The sequence below is a fragment of the Schistocerca gregaria genome, chromosome 1 (assembly GCF_023897955.1).
Source record: "Schistocerca gregaria isolate iqSchGreg1 chromosome 1, iqSchGreg1.2, whole genome shotgun sequence".
Classification (NCBI taxonomy): domain Eukaryota; kingdom Metazoa; phylum Arthropoda; class Insecta; order Orthoptera; family Acrididae; genus Schistocerca; species Schistocerca gregaria.
In genome coordinates, this window is record NC_064920.1 from 1,077,099,287 (window position 1) to 1,077,118,404 (window position 19,118).

The window sequence follows — 19,118 nt, forward strand, 5'->3', positions numbered from 1 at the left end:
AGGCAGCCTGGGTCCGGCAGGAGGTAAACAGGAGACCAAGTCTCATTCGCCGATGAGCACCAACCGTAGCAAACAATGCAAGAAGCAATAGACAACAGCTGGTCCCCACTCCATCCACCGCAGCAACCTATTATAATAAAGTTACCTCCCCTTCCGTCTCAAGTCACCAACCATAACAACGACCTTATAAAATTATGATTTAACGTCATGCTTATTCATCGGCAATGATAAAATATAAGCGACCCCTCACTACTAAAGCACATCAGTGGACCCAGAAGAATGCCACCGTAACCGTGACCGAAACGCTGGTTCCTTTAATATAGGTTATTACATTATGACACGGTAAGATACTCAGAAAACTCTTATGTCAACACTCACATACGCTTTCAACGTAAATTCTTGTGGCTGGGATGTATGCGTCGCTGCTTTATGTTACAAATTTTTACTTTGAGACAGTGTTTACACTTAAATCTTATATGATTATTCAATTTTTTCCTGTTTCCTTTTCTTTTCCTCTTACCAAAATCTCTTCATTCTTTGACAGTGTTGCTGTTTACTTTGTTTGTTCATATTTTCCCCTGTTCTCTTCTTTTTTCAGTTCAAATTTCGTGTTCACAATTTTGTTTCTGAATCTGTCTCTTTCATTTTTCACTTCCCCGATGTTATTCAATCTGTATATAGAGCAAGCAGTAAAGGAAACAAAAGAAAAATTCGGGGTAGGTATTAAAATCCATGGAGAAGAAATAAAAACTTTGAGATTCGCCGATGACATCGTAATTCTGTCAGACACAGCAAAGGACTTGGAAGAGCAGTTGAACGGAATGGACGGTGTCTTGGAAGGAGGGTATAAGATGAACATCAACAAAAGCAAAACGAGGATAATGGAATGTAGTCGAATTAAGTCGGGTGGGACGGAGGGAATTAGATTAGGAAACGAGACACTTAAAGTAGCAAAGGAGTTGTGCTATTTGGGGAGCAAAATAACTGATGATGGTGGAAGTAGAGAGAATATAAAATGTAGACTGGCAATGGCAAGGAAAGCGTTTCTGAAGAAGAGAAATTTGTTAACATCGAGTATAGTTTTAAGTGTCAGGAAGTCTTTTCTGAAAGTATTTGTATGGAGTGTAGCCATGTATGGAAGTGAAACATGGACGATAAATAGTTTAGACAAGAAGAGAATAGAAGCTTTCAAATGTGGTGCTACAGAAGAATGCTGAAGATTAGATGGGTAGATCACATAACTAATGAGGAAGTATTGAATAGGATTGGAGAGAAGAGAAGTTTGTGGCACAACTTGACCAGAAGAAGGGATCGGTTGGTAGGACATGTTCTGAGGCATCAAGGGATCACCAATATAGTATTGGAGGGCAGTGTGGAGGGTAAAAATTGTAGAGGGAGACCAAGAGATGAATACACTAAGCAGATTCAGAAGGATGTAGGTTGCAGTAGGTACTGGGAGATGAAGAAGCTTGTACAGGATAGAGTAGCATGGAGAGCTGCATCAAACCAGTCTCAGGACTGAAGACCACAACAACAACAACATGACATTATTTTGTATTAAGGGATTTGTTTTTTTAAAATACATTTGGCAGATATAAACTATCAGTGAAACGAAACATTCTTTTTGCAAAGTGATTCTTTCAATAGAAAACCAGAACATATGTCTGTTTTCTGTCAGAAAATGGAAGTATAGTCCCAACAATTCATGAGAAAATGTTCCTTAACTTTGACTCAATTTAACATTGTAATCACAGGGCATTCCGTTTTGCCTTATGTCCATTCAAACATTTCTTACCCCTTTGTCATTGTCAAAATACGTGTTTTACTGCCGTGTTTCCACCTGAACGTTTAAAGAAATTTCCACGTTGTGCAATAGCAAGTTGTGTTCCGCTCTGATTAATTACAAAAGGCATGCTAACTGTTGTTGCTATTTGTCTTCAACGATTGTGTTCCCCCGGTGATGGTGTTCCGACATACCCTGTATGAGAGCCATCGATTCTAGTGTTTGAAAAACAAAGGTGAAAATATAAGCTTCAGCTAGACGTGGACATGTGGTAAAGCAACCCAATGATCAAGGCGACTGCTCATTCCACATTCGAGCTCTCTGAGACAAAGATTTTTAACTTTCATTTTAATGTTCTTTCACTATATTTAAATATTTAAACAAACTCTAAAACTTCTCATGGACTTGTTCCACTGCTGTATACTGCTTAGTTCGTCTTTCCTCCCTTATGAGTTCCCCATCATCTCTATTTTTGGACTGCTTAGATTCACAATTATGTATTCTGTAACCACTAGGTCGTCTGGAGTTTCAATGCATCAAAACCCTTTTCCAGATCCATTCCGTCCAGAATGCAATTTGAAGACAGTAAACTACAACTGAAAACAGAAACTGCATCCAACACGCCAGTATGTTCATTATCTCGTGAGCCCCCTCAGCTGAGTAGTCAGCATGTCTGACTGCTCTCCTGTGAGCCCAGGTCCGATTCCCGGCCGAGTCGGATAGTTTCTTCGCTCGGAGGCTGGGCGTCATGTTGTCCTTATAATCATTTCATCGTCCTCGCCACGCAAGTCGCCCCAAGTGAAAAGACTTGTAACCGAGTGGCCGAATTTCCCCCGGTGAGGATTCCCGTCCATCAACGCCATACAAATATTTCATTATTCATTATCTTTGGAGAGGAATTTAGTTTTATAGCATTTAGTATCTCAGTTGAGTTCTGAATTGAATATAATTGACAATGGAAATTGTTGTAGAGAATCCATTTGATCTATGTCAACTCAGATGTCAAAATTTATGTGAGGGTCGTTCAATAAGTAATTTCCCACATTTTTTCTGAACACATATTTATTGTTAAGAGTCAGAATTTGGTGGCAATACACATAAACATGTCTTGTCCATGTCCTATTTTTCTACGTAATCTCCATCACTTTCTATGGCCTTACGCCAACGTAATAATAGAGCATGTATTCCCTGCTGGTACAAGCTCTTGTCCTGTAGGCGTAGCTATGTTTTCACTGCATGACTGACACTCTCGTCATCGTCAAAGGGTGTTCCCTGTAGAGAATTTTTAAGTGGCCCAAAGAGATGAAGGCCGAGGGTGCCAGGTCTGGGATGTAAGGTGGATGAGGCAATGATGTCCAACCCAATATGACGATGTGTTCCTGGGTTCGCAGACTTATGTATGGGCGTGCGTTATCGTGTTGGAGGAAGATTTCTGCTGGACTCTTGTCCTATCGAAATGGTCGGCAACGGTTCTTGAATTTATTCAGGGTCTTCACGTATGCCTCTGAATTGATGGTTGATCCCCTTGACATGACATCCACGAAAATGACGCTATCAGAATCCCAGAAGACTGTCACCATGACTTCTCTGGCAGAGGGGGTTGTCTCGAAATCCTTCTCTTGTGGTGTATGAGGATGATGCCACTCCACGGACTGCCTTTTTGTTTCCGGCGCAAAGTGGTGAACCCAGCTTCCTCCCCCGTAACGATCCGTGATAGAAAGGCCTCTCCGTCGGTCTCAAAACGCTCCAAAAATTCTGATGAAATAGCCTTTCTCTGAATTTTGTAGTCCGCTGTTAGCACTCGTGGAACCCATCGGGAGCACCTATTTGAATATCCGAGAGTCTCAATCATTGCAGACGCACTTCCAATGGTGACCGACAACTGTACAGCCAATTGTCGAGTTGTGATGAACCGGTCGTCAAGAATAATGACATCTGCACGATTCAGCATATCTGGAGCAGTGGCTGTGGCAGGACATCCCGAAATGGTTCAAATGGCTCATAGAACTATGGGACTTAACATCTGAGGTCATCAGTCCCCTAGAAGTTAGAACTACTTAAATCTAACTAGTCTAAGGACATCACACACATCCATGCCCGAAGCAGGATTCGAACTTGCGACCGTAGCAGTCGCGCGGTTCCGGACTGAAGCGCCAGACATCTCTAGCGTGGCTGATCATGGAGTTCTGTTTCTGCATTTCCTGAGGATGTAACTTTCTTTGCCCATCTCTCAACTGTACTCCTATTAACTGCAGCGTCGCCAAACACTGCACACAAACGTTCATGCATGTTCACCACGGTTTCTTTTTCTGCACACAAGAATTAATAAGAGCACGCTGCTTGTAACGTGATTCTTATACAGGGTGTTACAAAAAGGTACGGCCCAACTTTCAGGAAACATTCCTCACACACAAAGAAATAAAATATGTTATGTGGACATGCGTCCGGAAACGGTTAATTTCCATGTTAGAGCTCATTTTAGTTTCGTCAGTATGTACTGTACTTCCTCGATTCACCGCCAGTTGGCCCAATTGAAGGAAGGTAATGTTGACTCATTTGATGTATGGATTAGCACGGGGCAATAGCCGTGGCGCGGTACGTTTGTATCGTGACAGATTTCCAGAACGAAGGTGTCCCGACAGGAAGACGTTCGAAGCAATCGATCGGCGTCTTAGGGAGCACGGAACATTCCTATGACTCGCGACTGGGGAAGACCTAGAACGACGAGGACACCTGCAATGGACGAGGTAATTCTTCGTGCAGTTGACGATAACCCTAATGTCAGCGTCAGAGATGTTGCTGCTGTACAGGTAACTTTGACCACATCAGTGTATGGGGAGTGCTACGGGAGAACCAGTTGTTTCAGTACCATGTACAGTGTGTGCAAGCACTATCAGCAGCTGATTGGCCTCCATGGGTACACTTCTGTGAATGGTTCATCCAACAATGTGTCAATCCTCATTTCAGTGCAAATGTTCTCTTTACGGATGAGTCTTCATTCCAACGTGATCAAATTGTAAATTTTCACAATCAACATGTGTGGGCTGACGAGAATCAGTACGCAATTGTGCAATCACGTCATCAACACAGATTTTCTGTGAACGTTTGGGCAGGCCTTGTTGGTGATGTCTTGATTGGCCCCCATGTCCTTCCATCATGGTTTCATACGGGATACTCTACTTGTGCCGCTAGAACATGTGCCTTTACAAGTACGACACAACATGTGGTTCATGCACGAGGGAGCTCCTGCACATTTCAGTCCAAGTGTTCGTACGCTTCTCAACAACAGATTCGGTGACCGATGGATTGGTAGAGACGGACCAATTCTGTGGCCTCCACGCTCTCCTGATCTCAACCCTCTTGACTTTCATTTATGGGGGCATTTGATAGCTCTTATCTACGCAACCCCGATACCAAATGTAGAGACTCTTCGTGTTCGTATTGTGGGCGGCTGTGATACAATACGCCATTCTCCAGGGCTGCATCAGCGCATAGGGGATTCCATGCGACGGAGGGTGGATGCAGGTATCTTCGCTAACGGAGGATATTTTGAACATTTCCTGCAACAAAGTTTTGAAGTCACTCTGGTATGTTCTGTTGCTGTGTGTTTCCATTCCATGATTAATGTGATTTGAAGAGAAGTAATAAAATGAGCTCTAACATGGAAAGTGAGAGTTTCAGGACACATGTCCACATAGCATATTTTCTTTCTTTGTGTGTGAGGAATGTTTCCTGAAAGTTTGGCCGTACCTTTTTGTAACACCCTGTATAGACGCCATTTTGACGCTGTACTACGGCTCTGCCATCTGCCAGAACGGTTCGAAACTTCACCGGCGCACGGAACAAACATCAAATGTGAAGCACCAACAAGGACGTCTGTCTATGTATATTAATGGCTTGTTTTTAATGTGGGACATTAATTATTGTGCGACCCTCGTAAAATGAAAGAATAGACAACTATAAGCTCTGATTTATGAAAAAATAAAGCTACATTCTGCTTTTTAGCATAAATTTTCGCTAATGCCCCCATAAATCACACTAGAATGTGGACGACACGTGGTGACGGAACTCACCGCAAGAGGGAGACGGCAGCTTCGTCGAGGGGCGAAGTGGGGCAGTCAGGCGTCGGCTGCGCAGCTGTGACGGTGGTCTGGCCGGGGCCTGCGTGCGGGCGAGTGGCGGGGGCGGCGTCGGGGGCGGCGCTGGGGGCGGCGCCGGGGGCGGCCGTCCCACCGCCTCCAGCGGCCGGCGTGCTGCACAGGGAGGCACTGCTCGGGAAAGCGTACTCATTCGCAGGCCAGATGGCAACTTACTACAGACAGTGTGTACACACTAATAACTAGGTACGCGCTGCCAGTTACCAACAGAAAGGTGAATGACTCACCTTTGACAAACTGCCTTTTTGCTTCTGTCTCGGGTTACTCGGCCGACGTTCGTCTGATGATTTCACTGAAGTTTCGCCAGCACGACTGGCTGGCATTGTCAAAGCTTCACCCTCCACTGTCGGTGGTGAACTGGAGCCGAGCTCTCTCTCTCTCTCTTTGCATTAAAGATTCCTCTTCTTGAGGAGGTAAGGAGGAGTCTGTTGTCGTGAGACATTTGCTCCACAATGACGGGTTGAAAGCTGGGACGTTTGGGGTTTACTGGGATGGTGTGCATAGTTATGGAATACTGATACTGCCGGTCAGGGACATCTACATCTCCATCTACATCTGCATCTACATCCATACTCCGCAAGCCACCTGACGGTGTGTGGCTGAGGGTACCATGAGTACCTCTATCGGTTCTCCCTTCTATTCCGGTCTCGTATTGTTCGTGGAAAGAAGGATTGTCGGTATGCCTCTGTGTGGGCTCTAACCTCTATGATTTTATCCTTATGGTCTCTTCGCGAGATATACGTAGGAGAGAGCAATATACTGCTTGACTCCTCCGTGAAGGTATGTTCTGGAAACTTCAACAAAAGCCCGTACCGAGCTACTGAGCGCCTCTCCTGCAGAGTCTGCCACTGGAGTTTATCTATCATCTCCGTAACGCTTTCGCGGTTACTAAATGATCCTGTAACGAAGCACGCTGCTCTCCGTTGGATCTTCTCTATCTCTTCTATCAACCCTATCTGGTATGGATCCCTCACTGCTGAGCAGTATTCCTGCAGTCGGCGAACAAGCGTACTGTAGCCTACGAATCGGACGATGACCATGCGTCTGGCAGGGGTCTTGACTAGACTGGCCCGGTTGACGCCAAAGACTGTCAATCGATGACTGTCAGGGCGAATGGTTGATGGTGGTGATGATGGGCGTCCAGCGCGGTGATGAGGACGGTCTTCTAAGGTCTCCTGGCGTCAAGGTACTTCTTCTCGTCCTTCTTCTTCTTCTTGTATGTCTCTGCTTGTGACACTACAGGGTCTATCGCAGCCTCAAAGCCGGCGGCTTCGGCGTCTTGTCCTAGACCCTTCTTCTTTGGTTGCGTTCTCGGCTTTTTCTGTCGTGGCGACGAGAACTTCCCTCTCTGCAGCGGCGAGAGGAGGGCGGGCGCGATAGGATCTGAGAGTGTCCAAATGAACGGGCACTATCTTCTGCAAGTGCGTCTTGGAGAGGGGGCAAGGGGCCTCCTCCGTGATGACCTGGGTTGCCTTGTTCTTCGCCGCGACGATTGTCCGTGTGGCTGCGTCTCATGTTTCCACCCTCGTGGCTTCCTGTATTACTACAGGTTCCACGGGGGCGGCAGTCTGCGTGTCAGCATCCTTCTTCTGCGCCGGGTGGCGCTGGTTGGCCAGTGCATCACGGAGACTGTGCACCAGCTGCTGAACCTCCGCCAGTTCGGCTTGAAGTGTTCTACATCTACATGATTACTCTGCAATTCACATTTAAGTGCTTGGCAGAGGGTTCATCGAACCGCAATCATACTATCTCTCCACCATTCCACTCCCTAACAGCGCGCGGGAAAAACGAACACCTAAACCTTTCTGTTCGAGCTCTGATTTCTCTTATTTTATTTTGATGATCATTCCTACCTATGTAGGTTGGGCTCAACAAAATATTTTCGTATTCGGAAGAGAAAGTTGGTGACTGAAATTTCGTAAATAGATCTCGCCGCGACGAAAAAGTCTTTGCTTTAGTGACTTCCATCCCAACTCGCGTATCATATCTGCCGCACTCTCTGCCCTTTTTTGCACCCTTTCGATGTCCTCCCTCAATCCCACCTGGTAAGGATCCCACACCGTGCAGCAATATTCTAACAGAGGACGAACGAGTGTAGTGTAAGCTGTCTCTTTAGTGGACTTGTTGCATCTTCCAAGTGTCCTGCCAATGAAACGCAACCTTTGGCTCGCCTTCCCCACAGTATTATCTATGTGGTCTTTCCAACTGAAGTTGATCGTAATTTTAACACCCAGGTACTTAGTTGAATTGACAGCCTTGAGAATTGCACTATTTATCGAGTAATCGAATTCCAACGGATTTCTTTTGGAACTCATGTGGATCACCTCACACTTTTCGTTATTTAGGTCAACTGCCACCTGCCACACCATACAGCAATCTTTTCTAAGTCGCTTTGCAACTGACACTGGTCTTCGGATGACCTTACTAGACGGTAAATTACAGCACCATCTGCGAACAACCTAAGAGAACTACTCAGATTGTCAGCCAGGTCATTTATATAGATCAGGAACAGCAGAGGTCCCAGGACGCTTCCCTGGGGAACACCTGATATCACTTTAGTTTTACTCGATGATTTGCTGTCTATTACTACGAACTGCGACCTTCCTGACAGGAAATCACGAATCCAGTCGCACAACTGAGACGATACCCCATAGGCCCGCAGCTTGATTAGAAGTCGCTTGTGAGGAACGGTGTCAAAAGCTTTCCGGAAATATAGAAATACGGAATTAACTTGAGATCCCCTGTCGATAACAGCCATTACTTCGTGCGAATAAAGACCTAGCTGCGTTGAACAAGAACGATGTTTTCTGAAACCATGATGATTACGTATCAATAGATTGTTCCCTTCGAGGTGATTCATAATGTTTGAGTACAGTATATGCTCCAAAACCCTACTGCAAAACAATTACGCTGTTATCCCTAAGGTAACTTAATCTTATGATCATAAATTATGGATCAAAATAACAAACATAAATCAATGATATAATAATGAAGAGTTTATTTATTCTTCATGTCACCCCAACAAAACATCATCATTAAATATAGAAAGACAAACAAAAAAAACTATATAAAAGTAAAATTTTAAGATCCATAGCGTCTTCTCGTCCTAAAGAAGAATTTAAGCCCTTTGACTCAAAAGTTAAATTCAAAAATTTGTTAAGAGACAGTTGATTTCTCGTCAAGCCATTTATTCCAGCCACTAATTAAGAGACTAATGATTATGCTACCTTTGCACGGTCAAAATACCACGGCTCTTTAAAAATCCGCTCAGTGAGCAGGCCAGACCTCAAAATATTTTCAAGAGGACATGTTTTTGATCTACAGGCGGAAATCAATTTTGCCTAGTTCCTTATAATAAGTTTACAAGGTAAAAATTTTATACAAATAAAAATGCTAATTCTATCATTATTACAAAAATTTTAAAATTAAATCAATGATCTTAATAAAAAACCTAAAATATTTATAAAATCAAAAAACTACTACCCTTCTTAAACACTGGTGCGACCAGCGCAATTTTTTAATCTGTAGGTACAGATCTGTCGGTGAGCGAGCGGTTGTATAGTCTGTCTGTAAACTCAAGACCGAGCAGCGCTTTTGGTGGGGGAAGTGGCCGGCTGCCACCGGACTACAGGCGCACCCAAAATCTGTAGCCCGTTACCTGTCTAGGGGTGTAGATGGGCGTGCAGTGATATATGTCGCTTCTGTTCGTGCTATCTTAGTTGCCAGTGTCAGTTAACTTTATATACTTACTGATATATTTCGATATCCAGAAGTGATGGATAATCGTCTAGCATTGCAAGAAAATGTGCAGATTACGAAGAAGAGGAGGTATTTGCGGAGTAACGAGCGTTCGATCGTCTCTAATGTTATTACAGCGTGCATTAAAGAGGCAACACAAACAGAACTGTTGACTAATATTACCAGTCCCAATCAAAGGGTGGCAATTTATGCAAACGTCAGCCTCGCCCAATAAGACGCATAAGGAAGGGACGCGAAAATAAGCCGTATGGTTTACTGGTATCGCCACGAAGAATATCTAATAATTTTGGGAGGAAACCCATCGTTATAGACAGTTTCAAAATCACGTAAAACCTTTGATTCTTATGGAACACTAAATCTCTATCTCGGCCAGTATTCACCTGATCATAAGACACATTGCTTAAAACATGTGCGCAATAGCTATTCTAAATATTGCTGAAATTTCCTTCGAAAGACGTACCCCGATTCTGGACTTCTATTACATACTATTACACCAGTGCTTTTCCCAGTTCCCGAAACACTTTAGGAACTGTTTCTTTGGGATAGTTTATAGGTCTTTTAACTGTGCATTTTTAATCTCATCCATACTTGTAAAACCGCTGCCCTTTAAGATTTGCTTTGAAACGTTTATATCACTTGTATGCCGTTGGTTTACACATAACAGGCTCACCAAAAGCAATATTTAACATTTCTAAAAATTTCATACACTTTATTTCATTCTTACAACAAAATTTAATACAGATTCTCTAATCTAATTTTATAGAAAACAAATAATCGTTGATGCTAGCAAAACACAGGTAACCTTTTTGAGATCTCACAACATAGTGAATACGCAATATGCATAACATTCTGCACATACTTTTGAGACATGTTTACGAAGACAGTGACAAAAAGTAGTGCGAATCGGACTACTAAAACACACGAAATTATAAATTTCTGTTTACTTTTTAAACACTCTTCGTGTTGCAAGAATTGTTAAGTTTCAATACAGTCCTTCAAAGAAAACTTCTAGCTTTTAATAGAAACACGAAATAAGAACAAGCCTTAAATTCTACAGATTGATTGCATTACATAGTGTTCGTTTTACGAATAGTAATAGAGGAACATACATTCGCATGAATAGGCATTCAGTTCTATGTTTGTAGGAGAATCCTGACTTCCGTTCTTATATTAATATTATTTACTCTATAATACTCGCCTTTTGTTTTCCTTATACTCTTAACGCATTTGTCTAAAAATGAACGCAGCCGAGACGTATCTGTAGACGGCGTCGCCACAGATTTAAAGCGCGCGCCGCGGCAGGGACTGTACTACGTTGTGAAACAGCCTGTAGAAGCGCCCTGTGACGTAGCAGGGTAGGTACAGTGGGGACCCGCTCGCTCTTCAGTTTACCGACAGACTTATGTACACTCCTGGAAATGGAAAAAAGAACACATTGACACCGGTGTGTCAGACCCACCATACTTGCTCCGGACACTGCGAGAGGGCTGTACAAGCAATGATCACACGCACGGCACAGCGGACACACCAGGAACCGCGGTGTTGGCCGTCGAATGGCGCTAGCTGTGCAGCATTTGTGCACCGCCGCCGTCAGTGTCAGCCAGTTTGCCGTGGCATACGGAGCTCCATCGCAGTCTTTAACACTGGTAGCATGCCGCGACAGCGTGGACGTGAACCGTATGTGCAGTTGACGGACTTTGAGCGAGGGCGTATAGTGGGCATGCGGGAGGCCAGGTGGACGTACCGCCGAATTGCTCAACACGTGGGGCGTGAGGTCTCCACAGTACATCGATGTTGTCGCCAGTGGTCGGCGGAAGGTGCACGTGCCCGTCGACCTGGGATCGGACCGCAGCGACGCACGGATGCACGCCAAGACCGTAGGATCCTACGCAGTGCCGTAGGGGACCGCACCGCCACTTCCCAGCAAATTAGGGACACTGTTGCTCCTGGGGTATCGGCAAAGACCATTCGAAACCGTCTCCATGAAGCTGGGCTACGGTCCCGCACACCGTTAGGCCGTCTTCCGCTCACGCCCCAACATCGTGCAGCCCGCCTCCAGTGGTGTCGCGACAGGCGTGAATGGAGGGACGAATGGAGACGTGTCGCCTTCAGCGATGAGAGTCGCTTCTGCCTTGGTGCCAATGATGGTCGTATGCGTGTTTGGCGCCGTGCAGGTGAGCGCCACAATCAGGACTGCATACGACCAAGGCACACAGGGCCAACACCCGGCATCATGGTGTGGGGAGCGATCTCCTACACTGGCCGTACACCTCTGGTGATCATCGAGGGGACACTGAATAGTGCACGGTACATCCAAACCGTCATCGAACCCATCGTTCTACCATTCCTAGACCGGCAAGGGAACTTGCTGTTTCGACAGGACAATGCACGTCCGCATGTATCCCGTGCCACTCAACGTGCTCTAGAAGGTGTAAGTCAACTACCCTGGCCAGCAAGATCTCCGGATCTGTCCCCCATGGAACATGTTTGGGACTGGATGAAGCGTCGTCTCACACGGTCTGCACGTCCAGCACGAACTCTGGTCCAACTGAGGCGCTAGGTGCAAATGGCATGGCAAGCCGTTCCACAGGACTACATCCAGCATCTCTACGATCGTCTCCATGGGAGAATAGCAGCCTGCATTGCTGCGAAAGGTGGATATACACTTTACTAGTGCCGACATTGTGCATGCTCTGTTGCCTGTGTCTCAGTGCCTGTGGTTCTGTCAGTGTGATCATGTGATGTATCTGACCCCAGGAATGTGTCAATAAAGTTTCCCCTTCCTGGGACAATGAATTCACGATGTTCTTATTTCAATTTCCACGAGTGTATGATTGCTAAGTAGTGAGCTATTGTATCAGCGTAATCTGAAAGGAACCTAATCGGTATACGCTCTCTTCCGCCATTGCGGCTTTGAGGGCAGCAATTTCTTCGTCGGCGGCGGCGCGGACCCTGGCGCACGCCTCGCTGACTGCGTCCAGTGGGACAGTCGCGTCATCGACCACCACGGAACCGCCGAAGGCGAGGGGGGGGGGGGGGGGGGGGGTGGCGAGGACGCAACAGCTGTATCCACCTTCTTGGCGGTCTTGTGTCTCCGTCTAGATTTATCACCGCGACTCCAGTTCTTGATGAAGCTCCAGCCGCGGTAATTCGCCGCGGGAGCGCCGCCACAATTGGCGCAGCACCGTGTGGCGTCCTTCTTCGTGCTGCGGCGCGAATCGTGTGCTTGGAATCCGACAATACTTGGCAACATGGCCAAGTTTTTGGCAGCGGTTGCACTGCTCCTTCCGCTCCGCCGTCTTCTTGCATCCCCCGTCTTCTGCCGAGCACGAGGCCCAGCAACTGCAGCAGGGCGGCGGCTTTGCCTCCCTTTCCGCGCCATTCATACATGCTGGGGAGCGAGCGCTTAACGTGCAGCGATCAGCTCACCTCCGCAGCCTGAGCGGGAATGGGTCCGACGCTGACGCTGACGCCAAACATACCGGCATGATCCTTGGTCCGAGGTATGGAGTCTAAGCTTAGTATAGCTGTTCCTCCAAGATCCTTATGGGTTGGAATGGTGTTTCCTCTCGTTCTGGATGGTCCTTGCGTGTTGCCTGGTTGCCAGCATGCAGGCACGCTGACGGTGACGTTGGATGCTCCTGTGGTATTAGGTGTTCTTCCCGTCTCGCGCTATGTTGTTGAGCGCGGACTCCAGCTCGGGTGTGAGCTTCTTCTCTCCATTTCCAACTTCTTTCTTCAGCCGCGCGACCGCGTCCTCCGAAATGAAGCCCCAGTCCCGCGGCGTGAAGATCGGGTTGGAGTTTATGGTGTGGAGGTCCTTCTTCGTGACGAATTCGAGCATAATTGCCGGATATCCGCCACGAGGCTCGAACGGCCGGTGTGGAAGCGGTGGCTTCCGTTTCCCTTCCGCTTGCGCGAAAAGGTACGGTTTTCGTTGGACGTCGTACCGCCCATCCGTCACCGTGGTCGCGATCTTCTTCAGGACCACTGGGAGGTTGGTGACGTCCGGGAAAGGGATGGTTTCGGAGTGCATCCCGCCCTCCTCTTGTTTGTCCTGCTGCTGCTGCTTCTTCTCCACAACCGGCTGTGGCTGGACAGGCTGCACCACGCCCATGGCCGTCTCCCCGGCCTCCTGTATTGCTACAGGTTCCGCGGCGACGTCCGTTTGCGTGGACACGCCCACCCCAGCTTGTCGTACCACCGTGGGGGTGGCGTCGGGGGCGGGTGGCTCCTTTTGCATCCTTATTCCTTCCCGCAACTCTTGCAGCTGCCGGTGAAGACCGACGACCTACTTCTGCATTGCCGCTCTCTCTGCCGCCATCGCGGCTTTGAAGGAGGCCACGGCCTCGTCGGTGGCGCCGCTGAGTGGGATTGCGGCGTCCCCGTTTCCCCCTTTGGGAGTGAGTGGCGGGACGGCTGCCCCTTCTTCATGGACCGCTTTCTCGGCGGTAGGTGTCCGCCCGCTTCAGATATGCGCAGCTGCGTGCGTTTGCGGCGTGCGCGCCGCCGCAGTTAACGCACGTTGGCGCGACGTGTTGTGGCTTGTCGCGGTCGCGTGCATCAAGTGCCTTTGCACATTTTAAACACGCGACCGCGTCCCTACACGTCCTGGCGACGCGACCCATCTTCTGGCAGCGGTAGCACTGCCTCTTGTGCTGCGGTCGGCTGCGCTTCTTCTTGTTGCTGCCGCGGCCGTCTCCTGCCAGAAGCTTTGCCAAGGCAGCAACGTTTGCCTCCCTTTCCGCGTCCGGTCTTGGCGTTGGGCTAGTGGCGCTGGCGTGCGCGAGCGACGGTAACGAAGTGAGCCGCAGCGAGTCGACCGTGGGCAGGTGGAATCGGAAACTCCCATTTTGGGGAACTTTTTAAAATTTTCCTTGTGTTCCGCCGGCCAGATGTGATCTATTGCAATATTACCCCTCCAGACTCACATATGAGAACATGTGAGGCATCAAGTAATATATACATATTTTTCTACATCAGCATCCAGCATCCACCGTACTTAAAAGCTTAATGGCTTTGTGTGCGTGCGTGAGCGGATTGCGTGTGTGTGGGTCCGACTCACTCACTCACTCACTGTATTGACGGGCCTGCCTTGGCCTGAGGTAGCGGAGTTTAAGCTGTTTGGGCTGTTCCCCCTGAAGTCCTCTCTGTTTGGAATGTTTTCCTACGCGTGTTGGTCTGTCCTCTGGTTTCTGTCGATGCAGCAGCTTATCTGCCGGCTGATTCCGGCGGCTTCTTGCTCTTCTTCTTCTTACTGCTTCCTGGCTGCCCGAATTCTATTTTCTTCAGGTGGGAGTAGTCCACTGGCGGCGTCTGTGTCCGGATGTACTTGACTGATTCCTCAGTCATGTATTTCCAGTCCTCGTCCGTGAAGATCGGGTGCTCGTTTATGAGCTCCAGATCTGCACGCCTGACGAGTTCCCTCCCGTGCAGCTTCTGGTTCAAGGGTTCGCACCCCCAGTGGAAAGGATAAGGTTTGAGAGGAAGGGGAGGGTTGTTATCTACCGTGAAAGGGTAAGGATGATCATGATGGGGGTAGCTACCGTCTCGCAGGGAATAGGCGATCTCGGTGAGCACCTCCCTCACACAGTTCTTGTTGGGGAGGGGGAGGCACTCGAACGGCTCATCTTCTTCTTCTCCCTCGGTCTCCATCGGCACTTCCTGTGTCGTCTGCGTTTCCGCAGAGACAGGAGTGACGACTGCTTCCGAGTAGGTCGTCTCCTTGTTGTCGGTGGTTTTTCCCGACTGTATGACCACCTCCCTAGCAACCGGCGTTTCCGCGTCGCCCAGGGAGGCGGTCGTTTGTGTTGCCGCGTATACCCCCGTACAGGTGGCGGTCGGTGCCACGTCCGTCTTCGTGCAGGACGCGAGGTACAAGGCGACCCTTAATTGAGTCACCTCCTCGCGAATCTCTTCGAGTTCCGCCCTCAGCGCCGCTCTCTCCTCGGCCCCGGCGGACTTGAGCGCGGTGATTGCGTCCTCGTTGGCTTCCCTCAGTGCTTGGCGAAAGGCGTCCACGTCGTCTTGGTGGCGCAGCCCGCTTCCCCTACTAAGGTAAGAGGGCGGGGTGACCACCTTTTCTTCTTGTTGGGCCACCTCTTCGTGCGTGGTGGCCAGCTTCCGCTGTTTCCACGTCATCAGGCAACTGCAGCTGCGCGAGTTTGCGGCGTGCGAGCCACCGCAGTTTACGCACAGCGCTGCAGTACCCCTCGGTTTTGTGCAGTTGCGTGTGTCGTGCGTTTTCCCGCACTTAACACACGCAACCACACCGTCGCATTCTTTGGCCATGTGTCCAAGCTTTTGACACTTACAGCACTGTAATTGTGCCACAGGCTTCCGCTTCTTCTTCTTGTTGCCGCAACCGTTACTCCCGACTGCGTTTAGCAGGAGCTCCACAGCAGCAGCAATCTTGCCTCTTCCTCCATTCCTACTTCTCGGCATGGCGTTGGGCTAGTGGCGTTGGCGTGCGCGAGCGACGGTAACGGTGTGAGCCGCAGCGAGTCGAGCAGCGTAGTGCGTGCGTGGTGAACTGGAGCCGAACTCGCGGTCGCAGACTATATGAGCCTGGCGCGCCAACGTCCGAGGGCTTCTCCGCGGTCATTTCCGGTGCGGTTCTCCTCTTGCTACCTGCGACGGTCGTTCGCTGCATTCGTAGAGTAAATATCTCTGGAGTGAGCATTGCGTTCTGCGCATGTTGTCAACATTAAACCAGGATTGTCAAGTGTTTTCGGGGCTTCCCTGTGTGTGCGCTTTCTGCAGCGTTTGAAGTTTATAATGTCAAGAGTTTTTGTTGTGTTTCACCGTTTGTTGATAGTGTAATAGCGATAGTGAATTACTGTTGTTGCTACGGATGCAAATAAAAATATCTGAAACGAGGGATAGTAACTTTTCATGGGTACATACCATGTAGCTCTAATTATAGTTATCATATTATTAAGAGACACTGTATATGTTTAAAAATTTCGAGATGCATTATAATTAAGGCTTGATTCTGTATACCTATTTTTTACAATGTTATGACTATATACTAGATATTACGGCTCATACAAAAGCTTACAAACAATCGCTTCCTCTCGTAAATTTGCTAGTGGAACAGGAAAGGGAATGGTTAGTTGTTTCAGCAAATACTATCCTCCAAGCATTTATCAGTGACTTGTCAATTGTGTATATAGATCACGCAGTCTACTATTTATTTAATAAACTGGGAGCAAGTACGTAAAATGCGTTAAATAAATACTTCAAAGTGTCACCAGTAAGAAATATTGCGCTTTAGGTCGCAAAAACGAGAAAATAAATACGCAGAAATAGCAGAAAAAGGACGAATTAGCAGGGATATAATCGCTAATGTGTGACAAATTCGGTGTTTTTCGGACACTTGTAAAAGTATACTAGCGCACTGTCAAGTCGTTTTACAAGACTATCACTGCAAAAATGTACGACAGGCTATGTAATACTATAAAGTGCCGTATCATACCGAAAACTACTAAAAATCGAGTGTATCTGAACTGTGACACCTATCGCAAAGAAGCAGGATGTAATATCACTTGCCCTTAAAAGTTAACTGGCTAGTTTATTCCCGGTATCAAATGGATGCTGTTAAAATGTCTGTGCAACATATGTAAATGATCCACGATACGTTCGAAAAAAATCCGTCTGTACTGGGGATGTAGTGACATTCTAAATATACGGGACGGTATACGGACAAACACACGAAGTCCCGAGATCACGTCACCAGGCCGGCAATGTACACTCCTGGAAATTGAAATAAGAACACCGTGAATTCATTGTCCCAGGAAGGGGAAACTTTATTGACACATTCCTGGGGTCAGATACATCACATGATCACACTGACAGAACCACAGGCACATAGACACAGGCAACAGAGCATGCACAATGTCGACACTAGTACAGTGTATATCCACCTTTCGCAGCAATGCAGGCTGCTATTCTCCCATGGAGAGGATCGTAGAGATGCTGGATGTAGTCCTGTTGAACGGCTTGCCAGGCCATTTCCACCTGGCGCCTCAGTTGGACCAGCGTTCGTGCTGGACGTGCAGACCGCGTGAGACGACGCTTCATCCAGTCCCAAACATGCTCAATGGGGGACATCTTGCTGGCCAGGGTAGTTGACTTACACCTTCTAGAGCACGTTGGGTGGCACGGGATACGTGCGGACGTGCATTATCATGTTGGAACAGCAAGTTCCCTTGCCGGTCTAGGAATGGTAGAACGATGGGTTCGATGACGGTTTGGATGTACCGTGCACTATTCAGTGTCCCCTCGACGATCACCAGAGGTGTACGGCCAGTGTAGGAGATCGCTCCCCACACCATGATGCCGGGTGTTGGCCCTGTGTGCCTCGGTCGTATGCAGTCCTGATTGTGCCGCTCACCTCCACGGCGCCAAACACGCATACGACCATCATTGGCACCAAGGCAGAAGCGACTCTCATCGCTGAAGACGACACGTCTCCATTCGTCCCTCCCTTCACGCCTGTCGCGACACCACTGGAGGCGGGCTGCACGATGTTGGGGCGTGAGCGGAAGACGGCCTAACGGTGTGCGGGACCGTAGCCCAGCTTCATGGAGACGGTTGCGAATGGTCCTCGCCGATACACCAGGAGCAACAGTGTCCCTAATTTGCTGGGAAGTGGCGGTGCGGTCCCCTACGGCACTGCATAGGATCCTACGGTCTTGGCGAGGATCCGTGCGTCGCTGCCGTCCGGTCCCAGGTCGACGGGCACGTGCACCTTCCGCCGACCACTGGCGACAACATCGATGTACTGTGGAGACCTCACGCCCCACGTGTTGAGCAATTCGGCGGTACGTCCACCCGGCCTCCCGCATGCCCACTATACACCCTCGCTCAAAGTCCGTCAACTGCACATACGGTTCACGTCCACGCTGTCGCGGCATGCTACCAGTGTTAAAGACTGCGATGGAGCTCCGTATGCCACGGCAAACTGGCTGACACTGACGGTGGCGGTGCACAAATGCTGCACAGCTAGCGCCATTCGACGGCCAACACCGCGGTTCCTGGTGTGTCCGCTGTGCCGTGCGTGTGATCATTGCTTGTACAGCCCTCTCACAGTGTCCGGAGCAAGTATGGTGGGTCTGACACACCGGTGTCAATGTGTTCTTTTTTCCATTTCCAGGAGTGTATGTTGACAATACAAAATCTGTTCTGCGCATGTGAATGCTCACTCCAGAGATATTTAGTCTGTGGCTGCATTACGTGAAGTATAGTCTGCGGCCGCGAGCTCGGCTGCAGTTCACCACCGGCAGTGAAGGTTGAAGCTTTGACAATGCCAGCCACTCGTGGTGAAGAAACGTCAGTGAACCCATCAGACGAACGTCGGCCGAAGAACCCGAGACAGAAGAAAGTAGGCAGTTTGTCAACAAGTGGCCACGTAAGCC

At 48.3% G+C, this 19,118-nt stretch overlaps 1 protein-coding gene across 1 annotated transcript in view; it reads right to left on the reverse strand.

The window, feature by feature from the left end:
- LOC126289098 (26S proteasome non-ATPase regulatory subunit 10-like) overlaps positions 1-19,118 on the reverse strand; it is a 76,329-nt gene that overhangs the window by 11,170 nt on the left and 46,041 nt on the right. The window contains exon 4 of the mRNA XM_049984900.1: positions 5,857-6,036. Within this exon, the coding sequence (XP_049840857.1) occupies positions 5,857-6,036 (180 nt within the window). The remainder of the gene's footprint in view (positions 1-5,856; positions 6,037-19,118) is intronic.